Source organism: Plecotus auritus (genome assembly GCF_963455305.1).
Source record: "Plecotus auritus genome assembly, chromosome: 7".
Classification (NCBI taxonomy): domain Eukaryota; kingdom Metazoa; phylum Chordata; class Mammalia; order Chiroptera; family Vespertilionidae; genus Plecotus; species Plecotus auritus.
The window spans coordinates 606,539-625,910 of record NC_137774.1 but is presented as its reverse complement, the minus strand read 5'-3'; the positions used below and the strand labels follow the sequence as shown (position 1 = coordinate 625,910).

Here is a 19,372-nt window from a genome sequence, read left to right as displayed (position 1 = left end):
AGGGACCTGTCAGGCTGGGGTCCCCCACCGCGTGGGGGCGCTGGCTGTGATCCCAGACCGTTACTAACACCATCACCACGTTTGGAGGAGGCGTGCTGTGCAGAATTTTTCCTGCATTTTTGGTGTGAGGTGAATGTGTGAAAACAATTGGAAACATTTAACATGTATCACTAGTTTGAAACTGTTTCTGGTCGCTTTAAAGTTGTGTGTGTGATTTTGTTTTTTGTTTGTTGGGGATTTTTAAATTGTACCAGGAGGCTGGGAAGCGGAAGGGGGGGGGGCAGGCCTTCTCAGCACGGAGGCTCAGGCGCCCCAGGGAGTCTAGGTCCTGTCTGGCACCCCAACACCCCTTTCCCGACCAGCACCCCCTCTCCACCCCTTTCCCGACCAGCACCCCCTCTCCACCTGCTGCACCTGTGCCCATCACCCAGGTCCCAGAGCAGAGCAGGGTCTGTGAGACGCTCAGGCCCAGAACCCTGCTCCTGCGCCCCCCCCCCCCCCGCATTTCTCCCCCACCCGTCTCTCTGGGCCAGGCGCCCTTTGAAAGCTGCATGACCCTCAGGTCGCAGGCCTGTTGCCATGTCAACCTACCCAACAGGTTCGGCAGGTGGTAAACAGAGGAAGGTGACCCCCTGGACCCCCCAGCTTCATGGAGCACCCCAGTCTCTCCTGACTGCCTGCAGGGTCCGTGGAAGTCCTTGGCCCCGGGTCTCAGGGAGCACGTGGCCGTCAGCGCCCCCCCCCCCTCCCCAACCAGGACGCGCTCGGGGCTCATCGGAGCTGAGTCTGAGTCGGCATGGGGTTTGGGAAAGTCCGGGGTCGCAGGCAGCAGCGGGGTTCAGGCAAGGTAGGAAGTGATCCTGGGGACCACTCGGCGCCCACGGGAGCAGGGGCACTGCCCTGTCTGGCCGGTTCTGCCAATGAAATGACAAGTTGTCCTGAAACCTGGTCTCAGAACCACTCCGTGTTCGTGCTCAGTGACCAGAGCCCGTGTGGCGATCGGGTGCCAGGCCTGTTGGGCCCCCAGTCCCCCCTCCCAGGAAGGGGCTGCCCCGGCGAGTCCCTCCTGACCTGACCGCCAGTCACCCGGGAACGGAACCCTCTTCTTTAGAAAGCACTGTTTTTCTTTAAGAAAACGTTTCCACTGACTTTTAGAGAGAGAGGAAGAGGGAGAGATGGGAACATCCAGGAGAGAGAAACCTCATCCATTGTCTGCCTCCTGCACGCCCCCTACTGGGGATCGAACCTGCAACCGGGGCATGTGCCCTGACCTGAATCCAACCAGGACTTCTTTTCTTTTTTTTTTTAAATTTAATTTAATTTTATTTTTTAAAATATATTTCTTTATTGATTTCAGAGAGGAAGGAAGAGGGAGAGAGAGAGAGAGAGAAACATCAATGATGAGCCCTAACCTGTTTGGCTCAGTGGATAGAGCGTCAGTCTGCGGACTGAAGGGTCCCGGGTTCGATTCTGGTCAAGGGCATGTACCTTGGTTGCGGGCACATCCCCAGTGGGGGGTGTGCGGGTGGCAGCTGATTGATGTTTCTCTCTCATCGATGTTTCTAGCTCTCTGTCCCTCTCCCTTCCTCTCTGTAAAAAATCAATAAAATATATTTTTTAAAAAAAGAAAAAAACATCAATGATGAGAGAGAATCATTGATCAGCTGCCTCCTGCACGCCCCCTGCTGGGGATGGAGCCCACAACCCAGGCACGTGCCCTTGGCTGGAATCGAACCTGAGACCCTTCAGTCCGCAGGCCGGCGCTCTATCCACTGAGCCACACCAGCTAGGGCTCAACCAGGACTTCTTGCTTCCTAGGTCCCCGCTCAACCACGGAGCCACACCCGCTGGACAGAAAGTGCTGTTTCTCACGTGATAACAGCAAGTAACGCCCTGGAGCCGAGAGAGTGCTCGGTCCGGGGCAGCGTCCGCAGGAGCACCCGGCTCCTCTCCAGCCCTGCAGCCCCCCCTCTGTCTCCCCTTGGACCTGCGACAATTGGTGTGGGTGCGGCACTGGGGCCGCGGCCCCTGGATGGTGCGGGAACTGGGGCGTCGGTGACAGAGAACGCGTTCCAGAAGTTTGGCTGGGAAAGGAAGGACGCCTGCGGTCCAGGCCTCCCTGTGAGCCGGGAGGGGTGTGGCCCATAGGCTCCTGTCACCCGCAAATGTCCCCCCAACCCCAGCCCTCCCTCAGCCGATGGGCCCTCAGGACACCCCAGGACACGAGCTGCTGCCCGCTTTGGGGATCTGCTGTTGAGCCTGCCCCGCTGCCCCCTGGGTAAAGGGCCCCTCGGAGTGCCCTCCCCACGGGTGGGGCCCATTGTCTCCCACTGTGGTGGGTGCCCATGCCTGAGACCTGCTTGGGTCCTGCCACCCACAGTGGGGCAGCACCCCTCTGTCCCCCACTGGGGCCCTGCACCCCTGCTGGGGTGTGGGTGATGGGCAGTGCTGAGTGCCACGGGGCGAGGGGGGGGGAGCTTCGTGTCATCTCATCCCCCCCCCCCCCACGCACTGGCTCTCACCCCATCCCTGGGCCCCACGGCCGCCTCCTTCTCCCCTGCCAGGCAGGGTCAGGTTCTTCTCCGCTGAGGATGAGGGTGAGGGGGGCCCAGGAGGTGCAGAGACTGCTGGCCAGAGCCGGGTGCATGTCAGCGCTGGCCTTTATTTCCTGCTCAGGACCCTGGGCCAGTGGCCGGGCTGAGGGGCCCTGTGCTGGGGCCGGCCCCCGCCGGGCTCTCAATGGAGGAAGCTGGCTGGACGATGGCCCCAGTGGGCCCTGGTGGGCAGCAGCCAGGCGAACGGACACTTGAGCAGATGGAGGTCGTGGGCTGTGAGCACCAGGGAGGCGGGGGGGGGCCCGGCTCCATGTCCGGGTGGCTGACTGCCAGCCTCCCCTGGGCCACAGCAGGTCCTGTGGGGCCGGTGGTGGGGCCTGGCTGCTGGGAACCAGCTTCTCCTCGGCGGCTCAGGTGGTGCTGCTGCTGCTGCTGCTGCGGGTCGCACAGGCACCTGTGTCCCCTCCCGCCGCTGGCCCTGGCCACTCCACCGTCCTGGCTCCGTCCCCATCTCTGTGGCCAGTGGAGGCCGGTGAGCTGGGGGGTCATGGTCCTGGCTCCTTCCCTTGGACCTGGCTCCCTGCTCAGGAGCTGCCCCCTGAAGGCAGGAGGCCGGCCCCTCCCCACACCCCTGGGAATTGTCTCTTTTCAGCTTCACTTCGGTTCGGCCTGAATGTGGGCCCCTGACCGCAATGGACACACGGGGCTGCCCAAGCTCTCCCCCAGGGAACCCACGTGCAGAGTGGGTCATAGCAGCACCTGCCTCCCAAGCGTCTCCTGCGTGACAGGGGCCATCACGGAGCCGGGGAGGCCAGGCACTGGAGAGACAGGGAGAGACAGAGAGAGAGAGACAGAGACAGAGACAGGGAGAGACAGGGAGAGACAGGGAGAGACAGAGAGAGACAGAGAGAGAGAGAGACAGAGAGAGACAGAGACAGGGAGAGACAGGGAGAGAGAGAGACAGAGAGGGAGAGAGAGACAGAGACAGGGAGAGACAGAGAGGGAGAGAGAGACAGAAAGGGAGAGGGAGACAGAGACAGGGAGAGACAGAGACAGGGAGAGAGACAGAGACAGGGAGAGACAGGGAGAGAGAGACAGAGACAGGGAGAGAGGGAGAGAGACAGAGAGGGAAAAAGAGAGACAGGGAGGGAAAGACAGAGACAGGGAGAGACAGAGAGGGAGACAGGGAGAGAGAGACAGAGAGGGAGAGAGAGACAGAGAGGGAGAGGGAGACAGAGACAGGGAGAGACAGGGAGAGACAGGGAGGGAGACAGGGAGGGAGACAGGGAGAGAGAGACAGAGAGGGAGAGAGAGACAGAGAGGGAGAGGGAGACAGAGACAGGGAGAGACAGGGAGGGAGACAGGGAGAGAGAGACAGAGAGGGAGAGAGAGACAGAGAGGGAGAGAGAGACAGAGAGGGAGAGGGAGACAGAGACAGGGAGGGAGAGGGAGACAGAGACAAGGAGAGACAGAGAGGGAGACAGAGACAGAGAGGGAGAGAGAGACAGAGAGGGAGAGAGAGACAGAGACAAGGAGAGACAGAGAGGGAGACAGAGACAGAGAGGGAGAGAGAGACAGAGAGGGAGAGAGAGACAGAGAGGGAGAGGGAGACAGAGACAGTGAGAGACAGAGAGAGAGAGGGAGACAGAGACAGGGAGAGACAGAGAGGGAGAGGGAGACAGAGACAGGGAGAGACAGAGAGAGAGAGACAGAGAGGGAGAGGGAGACAGAGACAGGGAGAGACAGAGAGAGAGAGAGACAGGGAGAGAGAGAAGGGTGCTGGGGGCTAATTCCTGCAGGTCATAATAAAATGCAAAATGTCCTCAGAAGGCTGATGGGCTCTGTCCTCAGCAGGGCTGAAGATGCATACCACGGCCTGCTGGAGTAGTCGGAAGCATTTCCCCAAACCTGAAAACCTGCACGTGACCACCTGCTGCTGGCCAAGCAGCTGAGCAGCCGAAGGCACTTCCTCCAACCTGATAACATACCAGACTGTGCCTTTGATAAGTATGTCTGCTTTGCTTTAGGGCAGTGGTCGGCAAACCGCGGCTCTCGAGCCACATGTGGCTTGGCCCCTTGAGTGTGGCTCTTCCACAAAATACCAAGGCCTGGGCTAGTCTATTTTGAAGAAGTGTCGTTAGAAGAAGTTTAAGTTGAAAAAATTTGGCTCTCCAAAGAAATTCCAATCGTTGTCCTGTTGATATTTGGCTCTGTGGACCAATGAGTTTGCCGACCACTGCTTTAGGGCAATTTGTGTTAATAAAAAGCTGGGGTTGCCAAAACCAGTTTGGCTCAGTGGATAGAGCGTCGGCCTGCGGACTGAAGGGTCCCAGGTTCGATTCTGGTCAAGGGCACGTACCTTGGTTGCGGGCACATCCCCAGTAGGAGGTGTGCAGGAGGCGGCTGATCGATGTTTCCCTCTCATCGATGTTTCTAACTTTCTGTCCCTCTCTCTTTCTCTCTGTAAAAAATCAATAAAAAAATATATTTTAAAGAAATAAAAAGCTGGGGGTCCAGAGATTCGGAGAACTTGGTTACTGAAGCTAGGTCTCCTCTGGCTCCCCAAAATGCCTTCCAAATTTATATTTCATGTCTAGTCCCTTTATTAATTTACTTGCAGGTTCCTGAGCCCTTCCAAATGCTGGAAAACACCCCAGCAGACATGGAGAGAGAGAACCAGGGAGAGACAGAGAGGGAGAGAGACAGAGAGGGAGAGGGAGAGAGACAGAGATGGAGACGGCGGGGGCTGCGAGTGCCTGGTGGCGGTCCCCCTGGGGTCCTGCTCAGGCCCCCCTCCAAGCTGCCTTTGCCGCCAGGAGTCCTCTGAGTGGCCGTGCGGAGCCTCCCTGGCCGCTCCCTCGCGGTGCCCAGGATCCAGGAGCGGAGATGGGCGGCGGCCCCAGCTACAGGGTGGGCACGAAGCGGATCCTCTGGGAGTAGGCCAGGTCGGCCACGTAGAGCAGCAGGTTGACGTAGGTGAAGGCGGCCACCACCAGCTGGCTGTCCCAGGCGCAGCCGCCCCGGGGGCAGTCGGGGGGCCGCCTGGGCTCGCCGTACTTGGGGTCGAAGCAGAAGACGGGCCAGATGACGGCCGCGCTGAGGTAGAGGAGCACGGCCAGGAAGGTGTACACGGCCACGGCGCGCTCGAAGGGGCCTCCCGTGCGGCCCAGGACACTCAGCGCCACCACGGCCGCCGTGGCCAGGAAGCACAGGCTGTAGACGGCCACGCACCACTGGGTGGCCGCGTAGCGCCGGTAGCCGCTGTCCTGGACCAGCGCCCCGAAGATGATGCAGGCCACGAAGGCCTGGACGATCTTGAGGAGCCCGGACACCGTGGCCATGTAGCTGGCCACCTGGCCGGGCCGGGCCCGGGTCAGGGCCACCTCGGCCGCGTAGGCCAGGAACAGGAGTCCTGCGAAGACGCTGGCGGCCAGACGGAAGTCCCGGGCGGCGCAGCCCGCGGGCTGGGGCAGGCACTGCAGACGGGCGTAGTACAGCGGGTAGAGGACGGCGGCCGTGGCCGACAGCAGCGCGGCCAGCATGGCGAAGGCGGCCGTGAAGTTGCCCCAGGAGAGGCGCAGGCAGCTGTGCAGCCGGGTGACCTCGCAGGCCACCACCAGGCCCGAGAGGGCGAAGCAGAAGCCCCAGGCGGCCATGCAGAAGGCGCCCTGCGTGCCCGCGAAGCCGCCGCGGTGCGCCACCAGGCTGAAGGTGGCGCAGCCGAAGGCCAGCTGCAGCACGCGGGCCGTGCCCACGGGGGACGTCACCACGCCCAGGTGCAGGTACCCGCCCCCGGGGGGCTCCAGGGTGCTGCCCATCGGACCGGCCGCCTCCTGGCCTCACACGGCGGGGGCTCCTGCCGGGCGGGCGGTGGCCGCTCTGTCTCCTTCAGCGAGGCGCTGCCGGTGCCGGTGGCTGCAGTGGCAGAAACGCCCGTGACATTGCAGGGAGCAGCCGCTCCGCCTGGTGTGGGGGGGGCCCCCCCGGAGCTATAAATAGGCGGAGTGATCAGAGCCTGGGAATAGCAGCCGGTCCCCATTCCAGGGGGACATCTGACCCGTGTCCCATCCAAGCCCCTGCCAGGACCATTAACCCCCTGGCTCCTGGCTCCGCCTCCTTCACAGCCCCTGCCTCTGTCTGTTGCTCCTCTTCCTGCAGGGCGGAGGGGGGGGGGGGGAAGGGGGAGGGGAGGGGAGCAAAGAGGGACCCGGTCACTGTCCCTTCAGCTCCAGCAGCCTCCAGGGCGGGACAGGATGGGGGAGGGGTGCAGGAAGGTGAGGATGGCAGGAGGGGGGAGGGGCAGGGGCAGGGGGTAGCTGGGTCCAGGCCCGGATGGTTGCCGGACCTGCTGGCATGGTCCCGGGCCCTGGCTCAGCTCTGTTCGGGTGGGGGGTGGGGGGAGAGAGCCTGGGGAAGGGAGGGGGTTCCCAGGGGCCGCCCCCTCTTTCTCCTCCCAGCCCCCAGCCTGCCCTGGGTGGAGCTGTAGTTATTATTTGGGGGAGGGGGGCATTATGGAGCTCTTGACTTGTCCCTACCAGACATGTGAACACCTAGAAGAAACTCAACCCCCCTCTTTTCAGGCTAAAATAGTAAAATGTACGAAACGCTTGTGAAAATAAAAACATTTCTTTCTGAATGTAGGAGTTGGAGAATACCCCATCCCCCATCAAGTCTGGATCCGACCACTATGAACACCCCGTGTGTGTGTGTGTGTGTGTGTGTGTGTGTGTGTGTGGTTACATAAACATATCTATTTCCCCGACTTTCATCCAGAAAGGCTCACACTCAGGGAAGTGTTGCGAAATAGCACAATGAGCATACTTTCCCCTAGAATCAAGAATCAGTCCTGCCCTGGCTGGTGTTGCTCAGTGGATAGAGCGTCAGCCTGTGGATTGAAGGGTCCTGGGTTCAATCCGGTCAAAGGCATATGCCCGGGGGTTGCAAGCTTGATCCCCAGGAGGGGGCGTACGGAAGGCAGCCCATCAGTGATTCTCTCTCATCATGAATGTTTCTCTCTCTCCCTCTCCCTTCCTCTCTAGAATCAATAAAAATATATTTTTTAAAACAAAGAATCAGTCCTATTTTGCCATTTGTTCTCTCTCCCTCCCACCCATTGATAGTTCATCATTGATAATAATGTTACCCTAGTGGTCGGCAAACTCATTCGTCAACAGAGCCAAATATCAACGGGACAACGAGTGAAATTTCTTTTGAGAGCCACATTTTTTAAACGTAAACTTCTTCTAACGCCACTTCTTCAAAATAGACTCGCCCAGGCCATGGTATTTTGTGGAAGAGCCACACTCAAGGGGCCCAAGAGCCGCACGTGGCTCACGAGCCGCACGTGGCTCACGAGCCGCCGTTTGCCGACCACTGCCCTAGCCGGTGTGGCTCAGTGGATAGAGCATCAGCCTGTGACTACGGTCAAGGACACGTCCCTCCGTGGCAGGCTCGATCCCCGGCCCTGGTCAGGGTGCGTGCGGGAGGCAGCCAGTCGATGCATCTCTGTCTCTCTCTAAAAATCAATGGGAAAATACCCTCAGGTGAGGATTAACACACAAAAAATAATAGTAATGTTAATTCTGTGGGTACAGCAATCTGCTCCTCGGACGCCTGCTGAGAACAGGACCTGAACAGGAGGCTGGCACCCAGGACACGCGAATAACGCGGGTGCTTATTCCGTCTCCCCGCCGCCCGCAAGCACCTGGCAGCTCTCTAATCTTCGCACCAGGACCTGATGGGGAGGATGCATTGGCTGCTGTGTCTCCTTCCCGTATTCTAGAACAGTCTCTCCCTTTTTGGAGAGTCCGAGCCGGTGGCTTTGTAACTGCCTTTCCACGTGTGCGATCGGCCTATGTCCTCACAGTTAGGTTCTGGACAAGAGATCTTTTTGGCTAGAAACCCACGGGGGTGGGGGGGGGCGAGGCGTGTCCACCGCGGGAGGGAGCTGTGACGTAGGAATGTTCTAGCACCAGCAGCCTGGCCGCTTGGATGGCGAGTGTCCCCGATTTATGTCCACCTTGGGGTGGGGGTCCTAGCTCCTGTGGGCAGCCACTCTGTGAACCACCTCCCTCTAAAAGGGAGTCACACTGACTGTCTGAACTGAAATGCTTTTTTTTTTTTTTTTTTTTAATATTTTTTACAGAGAGGAAGGGAGAGGGAGAGAGAGTTAGAAACATCGATGAGAGAGAAGCATCGATCAGCTGCCTCCTGCACACCCCCCACTGGGGATGTGCCCGCAACCAAGGTACATGCCCTTGACCGGAATCGAACCTGGGACCCTTCAGTCCACAGGCCGACGCTCTATCCACTGAGCCAAACCGGTTAGGGCGAGAACTTTTTTTTTTTTTTTATTGATATTTTACAGAGAGGAAGGGAGAGGGATAGAGAGCTAGAAACAGCCAGGACCGGTTTGGCTCAGTGGCTAGAGCGTCGGCCTGCGGACTGAAGGGTCCCGGGTTCAATTCCGGTCAAGGGCATGTACCTTGGTTGCGGGCACATCCCCAGTGGGGGGTGTGCAGGAGGCAGCTGGTCGATGTTTCTCTCTCATCGATGTTTCTGACCATCTATCACTCTTCCTTCCTCTCTGTAAAAAATCAATAAAATATATTTTTTTTTTAAAAAAGAGAGAGCTAGAAACATCGATGAGAGAGAGAAACATCTATCAGCTGCCTCCTGCACACCCCCCACTGGGGATGTGCCCGCAACCAAGGTACATGCCCTTGACCGGAATCGAACCCGGGACCCTTCAGTCCGCAGGCCAACGCTCTAGCCACTGAGCCAAACCGGTTAGGGCGAGAACTTTTTTTTTTTTTTTTAAATGCTTTTAAAAATACACATAGACTGGGGGGGGGGGGGGGGCCTCAGCCTGGCCTGCACCCTCTCGCAGGCTGGGAGCCCTCAGGGGATGTCCAACTGCCAGCGTAGGCCCACTGCCCTTAGCACTGCCGTGGAGGCGGGAGAGGCTTCCACCGTCGCCGCTGCGCCCGCCAGCTGTCAGCCCGGCTTGTGGCTGAGCGGCGCTCCCCCTGTGGGAGCACACTGACCACCAGGGGGCAGCTCCTGCGCTGAGCATCTACCCCCTGGTGGTCGATGCACATCATAGCGACCAGTCATTCTACGTTCGGTTGGTTCGATTTGCATATTAGCCTTTTATTATATAGGATTTTTATTGATTACAGAGCGGGAGCGGGAGAGAGACATAGAAACATCAATGATGGCCCTAGCCGGCTTGGCTCAGTGGATAGAGCGTCAGTCTGCGGACCGAAGGGTCCCAGGTTTGATTCCGGCCAAGGGCACATGCCTGGGTGGCGGGCTCGATCCCCAGTGGGGAGCGTGCAGGAGGCAGCCAATCAATGATTCTCTTTCATCATTGATGTTTCTATCTCTCTCTCCTTCTCCCTTCCTCTCTGAAATCAATAAAGAAATATATATATTTAAAAAAAAAAAAAAAAGAAACATCAATGATGAGTCATTGACCGGCTGCCTCCTGCACGCCCCCTACTACAGATCAAGCCCACAACCCTGGGCATGTGCCAGGGCTCGAACCCAGGACTCTTCATTCTGTAGGCCAACGCTCTTCCCACTGAGCCAAACTGACTAGGGCAGAAGAGGTGACATCATCATTGTGAGAATGAGGGGCCCCCGGGAGGCGCTGGGCACAGGTGTCCAGGCTGAAGGAGAGGCAGGAGCTCATGGACACAGAGGCTCGGTGGCCAGCGCTCAGGGAGCGAGGGCGGCCGGCCGGAGTCTGCGGGGTCAGGGCGGCTGAGCGGGGCCCCGGGGTCAAAGCTGCTCTGGGAGCAAAGGGAAGGGGGACAGGCAGCCAGGGGCGCGTCCTGCCCGCCCGGGCCTTCAGATCCTTCGAGGTCATTGTAAACACAGTTGAAATTTGGAGTCAGTGTTGACACTGAGTTAAAGTTCCATCTCCAGGTCCCCAGGCAGCGAAGGCCACGCTCCACCAGTCGGGGGGGGGGGGGCGGGGGGGGAAAGCAGGGTCATAGGGGTTGGCTGGGTGCCTGTGCAGTTTTTATTTTATTTTTTTATATATTTTATTGATTTTTTACAGAGAGGAAGGGAGAGGGATAGAGAGCTAGAAACATCGATGAGAGAGAAACATCCATCAGCTGCCTCCTGCACACCCCCCACTGGGGATGTGCCCGCAACCAAGGTACATGCCCTTGACCAGAATCGAACCCGGGACCCTTCAGTCCGCAGGCCGATGCTCTATCCACTGAGCCACACCGGTCAGGGCTATTTTATTTTTCAAACCAGAAGCCCAGTGCTCGAATTCGTGCACCTTAAAAGGAACTGTGGGCCATGAGGTGCGGTGGGCACAGGGGCGGGTCTCGGCCCATCCTCTGTGCCCCCGCCGAGCCCCTCCTGTCATGGCCCCGGTGCCCCGTCTGCCAGCAGCCCCACTCCCGCTGCTCCCTTGCAATTGGGGCCGGTGCCAGCAGCGGGTGTGAGCGGGCCGGCGCTGTCAGCGGGTGTGGGCAGTAGCTGCTGTCTTGATCGCCCCTCAGGAGGAGGAGGAGGTGGAGAAGCCCTCAGGGGTGATCGGGGCCGGCAGCCGCTGTTCGCACCCACGGACGATGCCCACCATGTTCTGCACTCTGCTGCCTGCTGCCGACACCCGCCATGTTCCACGTGCGCCCCCTAGTGGTCAGTGCACATCATAGCGATCGGTTGTTCAGTTGTTGGGTTGTTCCGCAGTTCGGTCTATTTGCATATTAGGGGATACGTGTGTGTGTGTGTGTGTGTGTGTGTGTGTGTGTGTGTGTGTGTGTGTATAAATAAAATGTTTTTACTTCTTTTTTTACAAAATTAGTTTCAGAGAGGGAGGGAGAGGGAGATAGAAAATCAGTGATGAGAGAGAATCATTGATTGGCTGCCTCCTGCACGCCCCCCACTGGGCATGGAGCCTGCACCCGCTGGGCTGGGTGATGATGTTTTGACTGGAGGTTGCCGGTGGTGACACCTTCCTGAGTGTGCAAATGCTGAACTGCGCCCCACGAGACCATCCCATGTGAGACCTTGCCTGCACACCACCTGCGTGTCACCGCGGCAGCCGAATAAACAGAAATGGGAGCTGTGTCCCCTGCTGAGGTCTCTGCACGGAGCATCGGCCGGCCATCGGGTGAGCAGAAGCAGGGCCTCCTCAGAGAGGGTCTAGGATGGGACCTGAGGTCGGGTGTGGGCTCGCCCCCCCCCCAGCCCCCTCCCTGTTCCTGGCGGAGGCGCCTGGGGGGAGGCCCGTGGGGGGGGGCAGGGAGGGGTGCAAAGTGGGCCGACTGCCTGTTCAAATAAACACATCCGCAGAGAAAAGCTCTTTCGTTGTCTTTTTTTTTTAATCTCGTTATTTAAAAAATATATGTTACAAAACAATATCATTCATCATATATTTCTTGCTTATTTTCCTTTTTAAAAAAATTAAAGTAATAAAAAAAGTCACTTTTATAAAATAATACAAAAGGGCACGAGAGGCCGGGCAGAGGGCCGGGGGCTGAGGGTCCAGTGCGCGGGCTCCCCACCGTCGGTGGGGGCGGGGAGGCAGCGTCCGGGGTCCAGAGGGGCGGCGAAGGCTGCTGGGGGGTGGGCATCCAGACCCAGCGTGGGGGGGATGGGGCCCTGTCCCAGGGGGGCAGGGGGGCCTTGGGGAGGGGCCCGGGGGTGTGTGTCTCTAACTCCCGCTACTCAGCATCCCCAGCAGTTTGCTGGGCTCCAGGCCCTGCTGCTGTGCCAGGGTCTGCACGTCGAAACCCATGTGCATGAGGAACTGCGCCACGTTCATCTCCTGCCCCGTGAACTGGTCGCGGATGGTGGGGCACGAGGGGTTGCAGTGGGGCCAGGAGCAGCTGTCCACCAGGTGGACGGGGCAGCCCTTCAGAGGGGCTTTGCTGCCCTTGTGGCCCTCGTGGAGGCTCCTGTCCCAGCAGTGCAGCGCCCGCGGGAGCGAGGTCCCTTTCACCTGCACCTCCGTCCAGTGGCTGCAGAGAGACCAGGGCGGGGGTCACGCGGGGCGGGGGGGGGGACGGCCGAAGCAGGGGACAGCCCGCTACCCCTGGGTTCCTGCCACACGGCCGGCCGGTTGTCTCGGGTGGCTTGTGAAGCAGGCGGTTGGGCGGCGGGGGTGGGTGGGGTTTGTGGGTTCAGGGTGAGAGGCAGGGGTCTGAGCCGGTCCAGGGCAAGGGGTGAAGGGACACTGACCTTCGGAGGATGATCTCGTGGGAGAGGCAGGCGGGGGCGAAGCTGGCCCTGTGTGGGCGAGACAGCCGGGCCGTGAGCAGCCACCCCACCTCAGCCCCTTCCCCACCCGATGCTCACGGGCCGGTCACTCCCCCGGGAGCCTGTCCCCTGCCGGCCTCCACCTCCTGCCTTTGGCTGTGCCCGCTGGCCAGCTGCTCCTCAGCCCAGGCCGGTCCCACCCGCCCATATGTTCCCGGGAACCCTCGTCCCTTCCTGCCTCCAGATCCTCCAGGAAGGGCCCTCGAGGCAGAGGCCTGGAGGCAAATATTGAGCCTTTTTATTAAAAAAAAATCTGGGCCTTCCCTTTGTCCAAATAATTATTATTCTTAAGCAGGCGTCCTCAAACTATGGCCCGCGGCCACATGCGGCCCGCCGAGGACATGGATCCGGCCCGCCGGGTGCCGCTGCCTGTCCTGCTTAGCAGCCGACGCGTCCCGGGCCCGCAGTGCGCATAGGAATTTGTTCATAGTTTTTTTTTTAAACTATAGTCCGGCCCTCCAACCGTCTGAGGGACAGGGAACTGGCCCCCTGTTTAAAAAGTTTGAGGACCCCTGATGTATTGATTGATTGGCCCTGAGCTGGGGGAGGGAGGAGAGAAAGAAACGGATCTATTGTCCCACTTATGATGCCCTCGGTTGGTTCCTGTGTGTGTGCCCCAACGGGGCAGCAAACCTGCAACCTTGGTGTACAGGGTGATGCTCTAACCCGTGGTCGGCAAACTCCTTCGTCCACAGAGCCAAACATCAACAGGACAACGATTGAAATTTCTTTGGAGAGCCGAAAACCGACTTCTGCGCATGGGCCACGAAGTTTCAATCGCCCTGTACATGCGCGCCCGCACGTGGTATTTTGTGGAAGAGCCACACTCAAGGGGCCAAAGAGCCGCCTGTGGCTCGCGAGCCGCGGTTTGCCGACCACGGCCCTAACCAACTGAGCTCCCTGGCCAGGGTGCGCTCCTTTTTAAAAAACAGGTTCCATTTTTTTAGAGACGTTTCTGTTCACAGTAAAATGGAGGGGACTTGTCCGGCCGGTGTGGCTCAGTGGTTGAGCATCAACTCACGCACCAGGAGGTCACGGTTCCACGCCCGGGAGTGTCCCAGGGTCTGATGCACCCGCAGGCTACTCCTCGCCCGTGGCGGCCCCCCCCACCCCGGGAGACCCGTGTGTGTCCGTCAAGTGGCCGCTGCCTGTCGAGGGCCCAGAACTCACGCCACGTCCTTGAGCGTCTGCCGCAGCTCCCGGCCCACGTTCTGGATGTACAGCCACTGGCCCTCCTGGACCGGCTGCCCCGTGAGGTGCACGTTGTCCACCGTCAGCTGGGCCTCATCGAACAGCCACTGCACCACGAACACAGGGCCTGGGGGGCCCGGCTCAGCTGGGCCTCTCGCCGGGACTCGGCACCCCCCCCCCCCCCGCCCCGGCTCAGGCCCCCCAGGTCCGGGCCAGCTGGCCTCGCCCCTCAGGTGCTGGCCGCCAGCCCCCCTCAGCCCGGCTGCCCCTTAGCACCCACCCTTCCTCCAAGAAGTGCCCTGTTACGCCCCCTTCCCCCAGCACCATCTTGGCCCGGCGCCCGGGGACGCCCTTCTACTGCCATTTGGTGATGAGGTCCCTTTGCCGGGATCTCACTCCCACTCCCGGCATGGGGGGCGGAGGAGGGATCGCCCAGGCCCCACCCAGGAGCAGCGCGGGGAGCTGACAGAGCAATCCCCACCCCCACTGGATTCAGGAGGTGCAGGAGGTCCCCCACCCCGGGGTGCCCCTCAGGCCCCAGGCTGGGCACTCACAGCGCAGGGTCGGGTAGACCTTGTAGCCGAAGAAGCAGTTCCACTCCTCGCCCTCCTTGAACTGGCGCCGGCAGCGCTCGGGGACCACCCCGTTCCAGTACCTGGGCCACACCCGCCTGTTAGACTGCCCTGGGCGCCCCCCACCCCCACCCCGGGGCTCCCACAGCCACAGAGGACACCACTCCTCCCTGGACCTCCGCCAGGGACCCCGCCGGCCCAGCCGCCCTCCCGGCGCACCTGATGCCCAGGCGGATGGCGTCGGTGGGCGCACAGGTGGCCGTGTCCACGCAGTCCGTGCGGTGGTACTGCTTGTTGTCCAGAAACCAGCCCGAGTCCACCAGGCCCCGCACCTGAATGGTGGGGTGGCCCAGCTCCTGCAGCTGCTCGGCCACGCGGTCCACGTTCAGCAGCACCCCGGTGCCGCCCGCGCTGTAGGGACGGGGACGACGTGAGGCGGGCGATGGAGGTGCTCAGGCCCCCTCCCCCGAGGCCACCTGGCCCCGATGCACCTGCACAACTGCCACCACAGTCCCTGCTCCGTCCACCTGTGCTGCCTCTTCCTGAGGGTCCCAGACCCCTTTCCCGTGGCCTTCCGGGTCCTGGGGGCGGGGGGCGGGGCTGGCAGGCTCCAGGCGCTGACCCCGCTGACCCCGTGCTAACGGGCAGGCGCCCACTTCCTCCCTTTCCTCCTTCCCTTCCTCTCTCTCTCTCTCTCTCTCTCTCTCTCTCTCTCTCTCTCCACCTCGGTTTCCTGATCTGAAAAGTAAAGAGGGCCCGGCCGGTGTGGCTCAGGGGTTGAGCACTGACCTGTGAACCAGGAGGTCACAGTTCCATTCCCGGTCAGGGCACAGGCCCGGGTTGCGGGCTCGATCCCCAGTGGGGGTGTGCAGGAGGCAGCCGGTCCAGGATTCTCTCTCATCGTTGCTGTTTCTCTCTCTTACTCCCTCTCCCTTCCTCTGTGAAATCAATAAAAATATAAATCAGGCGTCCTCAAACTACGGCCCGCGGGCCACATGCGGCCCGCCGAGGACATGGATCCGGCCCGCCGGGTGCCGCTGCCTGTCCTGCTTAGCAGCCGACGCGTCCCGGACCCGCAGTGCGCATAGGAATTTGTTCATAGTTTTTTTTTTTTTTAAACTATAGTCCGGCCCTCTCACGGTCTGAGGAACAGGGAACTGGCCCCCTGTTTAAAAAGTTTGAGGACCCCTGATATAAATAAATAAATGAAGAGGCGCTGTGTGGTCTCAGTCCTTCATCCATCAACCGATGGCCCCAGGTCCCCTGCACGCCTCCTAGGACAGTGACCAGCAATGTGCTCCCTGCCCACGCGGATCCCAGCCTCGGAGAAGGTGCACGGGTCTACGGCTAACTGCTGACCGCTCCCTCGGTCACCGAGGTCCAGGGCTCCCTCCAGACAGTTCCCAGCTGCAATGGACACCTGCCCAGGGCTGCAGGCTGGAACCCCACCTGCCCGCCCCCCCCCCCCCAGGCCCCTGCCATGCTCACCTGCTCCCCGCCAGCAGCAGCACCTTGGCCCCACTCAGCCCTTTGCCCAGGAGCTCCTGCACCACCTCCTGGATGATGAGGGCGCCCATGAAGGCATATTCATCTGCGGGAAAAGGGGGTGGCTTCACGTGGGGCCTGGACAGAGAGCAAGGCCTCCTACCGCCAGGTGGGGAGGAAGAGGGGTGCTGGCTGCTTTGGAGGGGGGCTCCTGGGGGGGTTGGGACTGGGGATAGGTTCACTGGAGGGAGGGGGGTCAGGTGTGTAGGGCAGTGCTGGGGGCCCCTCCCCATGGGCCAGCCAGGAGTAAGGATTCCCACGGGGCCTGGCCAGCCCTGGACAAGCAGGCACCCTGGGGCGCGCTGGGTGGGGGTTAGAGGGGGTTACAAGGCGCAGGCCTGCATCCCGGGAGCTGGCTCCTCCCTCCCTGCCTGCCTGGCGGCTGGGCCGGGGGAACAGCGGGGAGGGCAGGGGACTCACTCTTGTCGGACTTGGGCGAAGCCCCACTCCAGACGTCACTGGAGCAGTAGGGGATGAAGCTGCAGGAAAGGGCAGTGAGCCACCTGGCCTCCACGCCCCTCCCGGCCCCTCCCGGCCCCTGCTAGCCCAGGAAAGACCTCTCCCAGGAAGGACCCCCCCCCAAGCAGGCCCCCCCCCAGGAAGGACCCTGAGGAAAGGCCCCCTCGCCCCCCCTTACACCATGTTGGCGTTCCACCAGTGGGGGTTTTCCTCGGGCTGGGAGGACAGGATGCCGGTGCCTGTGGCAGGGAGGACAGAGTCAGCGGGCAGGGTGTGGGGGTTCCTACTTGGTCCCCACAAGGTGGGTGGCTGGGAAAGCGGGGAACAGACCCGTCCTCCTGGCCAGTGTGTGACCCTTGCATGTGGCCCTCGGACCCCCCCTCACCTGCACCCGCTGCTTTGACCCGGGCATGACCCGTATCCCAGCGCCCCAAGTAAGCCCTGGAAGTTCCCTGTGGCAGCAGCAGCCGTGGGGGAGAGGGCGTGACCCTCCCCTTAGGAGTTCAGAGCAGGGGGCGGGGGAGATGGCTGGCTGGGGAGCTCTAGGAGCGGAGCCAGGACCTCAACTGTGAGTCCCAGGAGCCGGGCCCCTGCCCCCAGGTGCCTGGGGCGGGTCAGGGGGGGGCGCCCTCTGACCTGTGCGCGTGCGCGGCCAGTCCTTGGAGCTCATGAGGCGCCTCAGGGTGCTGTACCGGGAGTCGCAGTTCTCGCGGTTGAAGCAGTACCAGCCGCCTGTGGGCACAGCACTGATCACTCAGGCCCGCGGGCCCAGGGGACCCCGCCACCCCGCCACCCCGGCTCCCGGGACGCACCTTCCAGGAAGAGGAGCCAGCGCCGACTGCCCTTGGATTCCTTCAGGTAGTAGCTGCAAGGGGGGGGGGTCGGTCAGCGGGGTGCACGGCCCAGGCCCCGCAGGGAGGAAGGGTCATCCACCTGTCGCCGGGCGCGCCGGCCGCAAGAGGGCGCCCGCGGCCGGACCCCTGCACCGCGCACCGGCGGCGAGCGGTGCCAGGCCCGGGAGGGGGCGCCCGCGGGACGGGGAAGGGCCGCGAGGGGCTGTGTGGAAAATCCCCACGGCCCACCCCGCGCGGGACCGGCTGTAACTGCCTGCGGCCGTGCGCGGAGGGGAGGGGGTGCCTTCGTCCGGACTCGGGACCCTCGGGGGGCGCGCGGTGGCACTTGGGGTGTGCAAAGGGCCCTCGTAGAGGAGAGTGCGCGGGCGGGGGGCTGACATGGCCCGGCGGGATGCAGGGGCGAGGGCGCGCCGAGGCGGGGTCGCAGCCTCCCTCCTGAGGCCTGACCCAGCGTCCCGTTCCTCGGGCGCCGACTGGCGGAGCGAGGGGTCTCCCCAACTCCTCCGGACCCTCAGCCTCGCATCCTTCCTTCTTCTCCTTCGGGGCTGTCGCTGCCCTAGGTCCTTTTGCACCACCTGCTCCCCTCCCTGGTCCTCTGCTGGCTGCCCCCTGCCCCCCTCCCCCCGCAGCCCAGGCAGCAGCGGGGAGCCTACTGAGCTGAGCTGGGGTGGGGGTGGGGGTGGGGGTGCAGCCGGGCTCTCCTCGCCCCGCGTCGCCTCCTCCTGTTGGAGCTGAGGCCGCTCGAGGGCTGCCATCTCCCCGCCCCGGGGCCGAAGGACACAGCAGAGGGTCTGGGCACCGATGGCCGAGGGGTCAGTGCCCAGGCTGGCCCAGGACCAGGGCTCCAAGCCTGTCCCCACCCCCTCGCGGAGCCGGGCCGACCGAGGTCAGCACCTCCCAAGCCCGATGGGCGCCCTCTCCCCGGGGGACGGGAGCTGCCACGGCCGGTGCGCAGGGACGTCTGGTATCCGAGCGGGACCGGCAGCGACGGTGCAGCCGCTGAGACCAGGCGGCCTGGAGCGCGGCGGGGCCACCGGCAGGGGCACCGGGACAGGACAGTCGGGCGGAGGCGGCTTACCCGGCGGGGCTGCCGTCGTTACAAGTCACCGACGTGTTGAGCAGGAGGTGCAGGCGCAGGTCCTCGTTGAGCTGCTGCGCGGAGCAGGGGTACAGGGACTGCGCCAGGCTCTTCACCTGCGCCATGAAGCTGTCCATGTTGCCCTCCACGGCCGTGAAGTCCAGCGGGAAGCTCTCCACGGGCGGTCCGGCCGCGGGCGCCGCCTCGGCTCGCTGCGGGGGCGGCTGCTGGCCGCGGCGCCGCCAGGTCTTCCTGCCCTCGCCGCCCCCGGCCCCCTGCAACAGGCCCAGCAGCAGCAGGAGCGCGCGCGCCCCTCGGCCCATGGCCACCTGCGGGGAGCGCACGGCGTGAGCGGCGGCGGGGATGGGGGGGCGCCGGGCCGGGGGCGTCGGGGCTGCGGGGCGCCGGCCGCGCCTGCTGCCTCTCCCGGCTCCTCGCGCTGGGCCCGGCCGGGGAGGCGCGGGGGTCGGCGTCGAGGCTCTGGGGCCGGACGCCGTGGCCTGGGTAGCTCGGGCTCCGCGCGCGCACGGCCGAGGGCAGCGCAGGGTCTAGTGCGCTGGCTCTCGCCCGCGCCAATGAGCGGCGGGGGCCGAGCCTGGGCGTAGTTTGCGGGGGCCGCGGCGGCCCGGGTGCCCGCGCGTTAGATGTGCCGCCGCCACCGCCCGGGCTCGGTGGAGGGGGAGGGGACCGCGCTCGCTCTCTTCTTGGCGGAGGCATCGCCTTTTCTTCCCAAACCACAAGTCTGACGGAGGGGCCTGGACTACCCCGCCGCGGCCGCCGGAGGCGCTCCCGGCTCGACTCCGTGGGGGGCAGCGCGCCCCGCGGCCCCGG

At 62.4% G+C, this 19,372-nt stretch overlaps 2 protein-coding genes across 2 annotated transcripts; both read right to left on the bottom strand.

The window, feature by feature from the left end:
• Window positions 1-5,149: 5,149 nt before the first annotated feature.
• Window positions 5,150-6,411, bottom strand: MYADML2 (myeloid associated differentiation marker like 2). The gene has a single exon (XM_080681237.1). The coding sequence runs from the start codon at window positions 6,371-6,373 to the stop codon at window positions 5,459-5,461; it is 915 nt and encodes a 304-aa protein (XP_080537363.1). The 5' UTR covers window positions 6,374-6,411; the 3' UTR covers window positions 5,150-5,458.
• A 5,495-nt stretch (window positions 6,412-11,906) lies between these two features.
• On the bottom strand, window positions 11,907-18,864 carry NOTUM (notum, palmitoleoyl-protein carboxylesterase; the record flags this gene model as incomplete). Its single annotated transcript, XM_080681215.1, has 11 exons — window positions 11,907-12,544; window positions 12,765-12,812; window positions 14,013-14,160; window positions 14,588-14,688; window positions 14,825-15,016; window positions 16,094-16,196; window positions 16,571-16,629; window positions 16,788-16,848; window positions 17,246-17,341; window positions 17,422-17,474; window positions 18,542-18,864. 11 exons carry the CDS (start codon window positions 18,862-18,864, stop codon window positions 12,238-12,240), a joined length of 1,491 nt encoding a protein of 496 aa, XP_080537341.1. The 3' UTR covers window positions 11,907-12,237.
• Window positions 18,865-19,372: the final 508 nt, after the last annotated feature.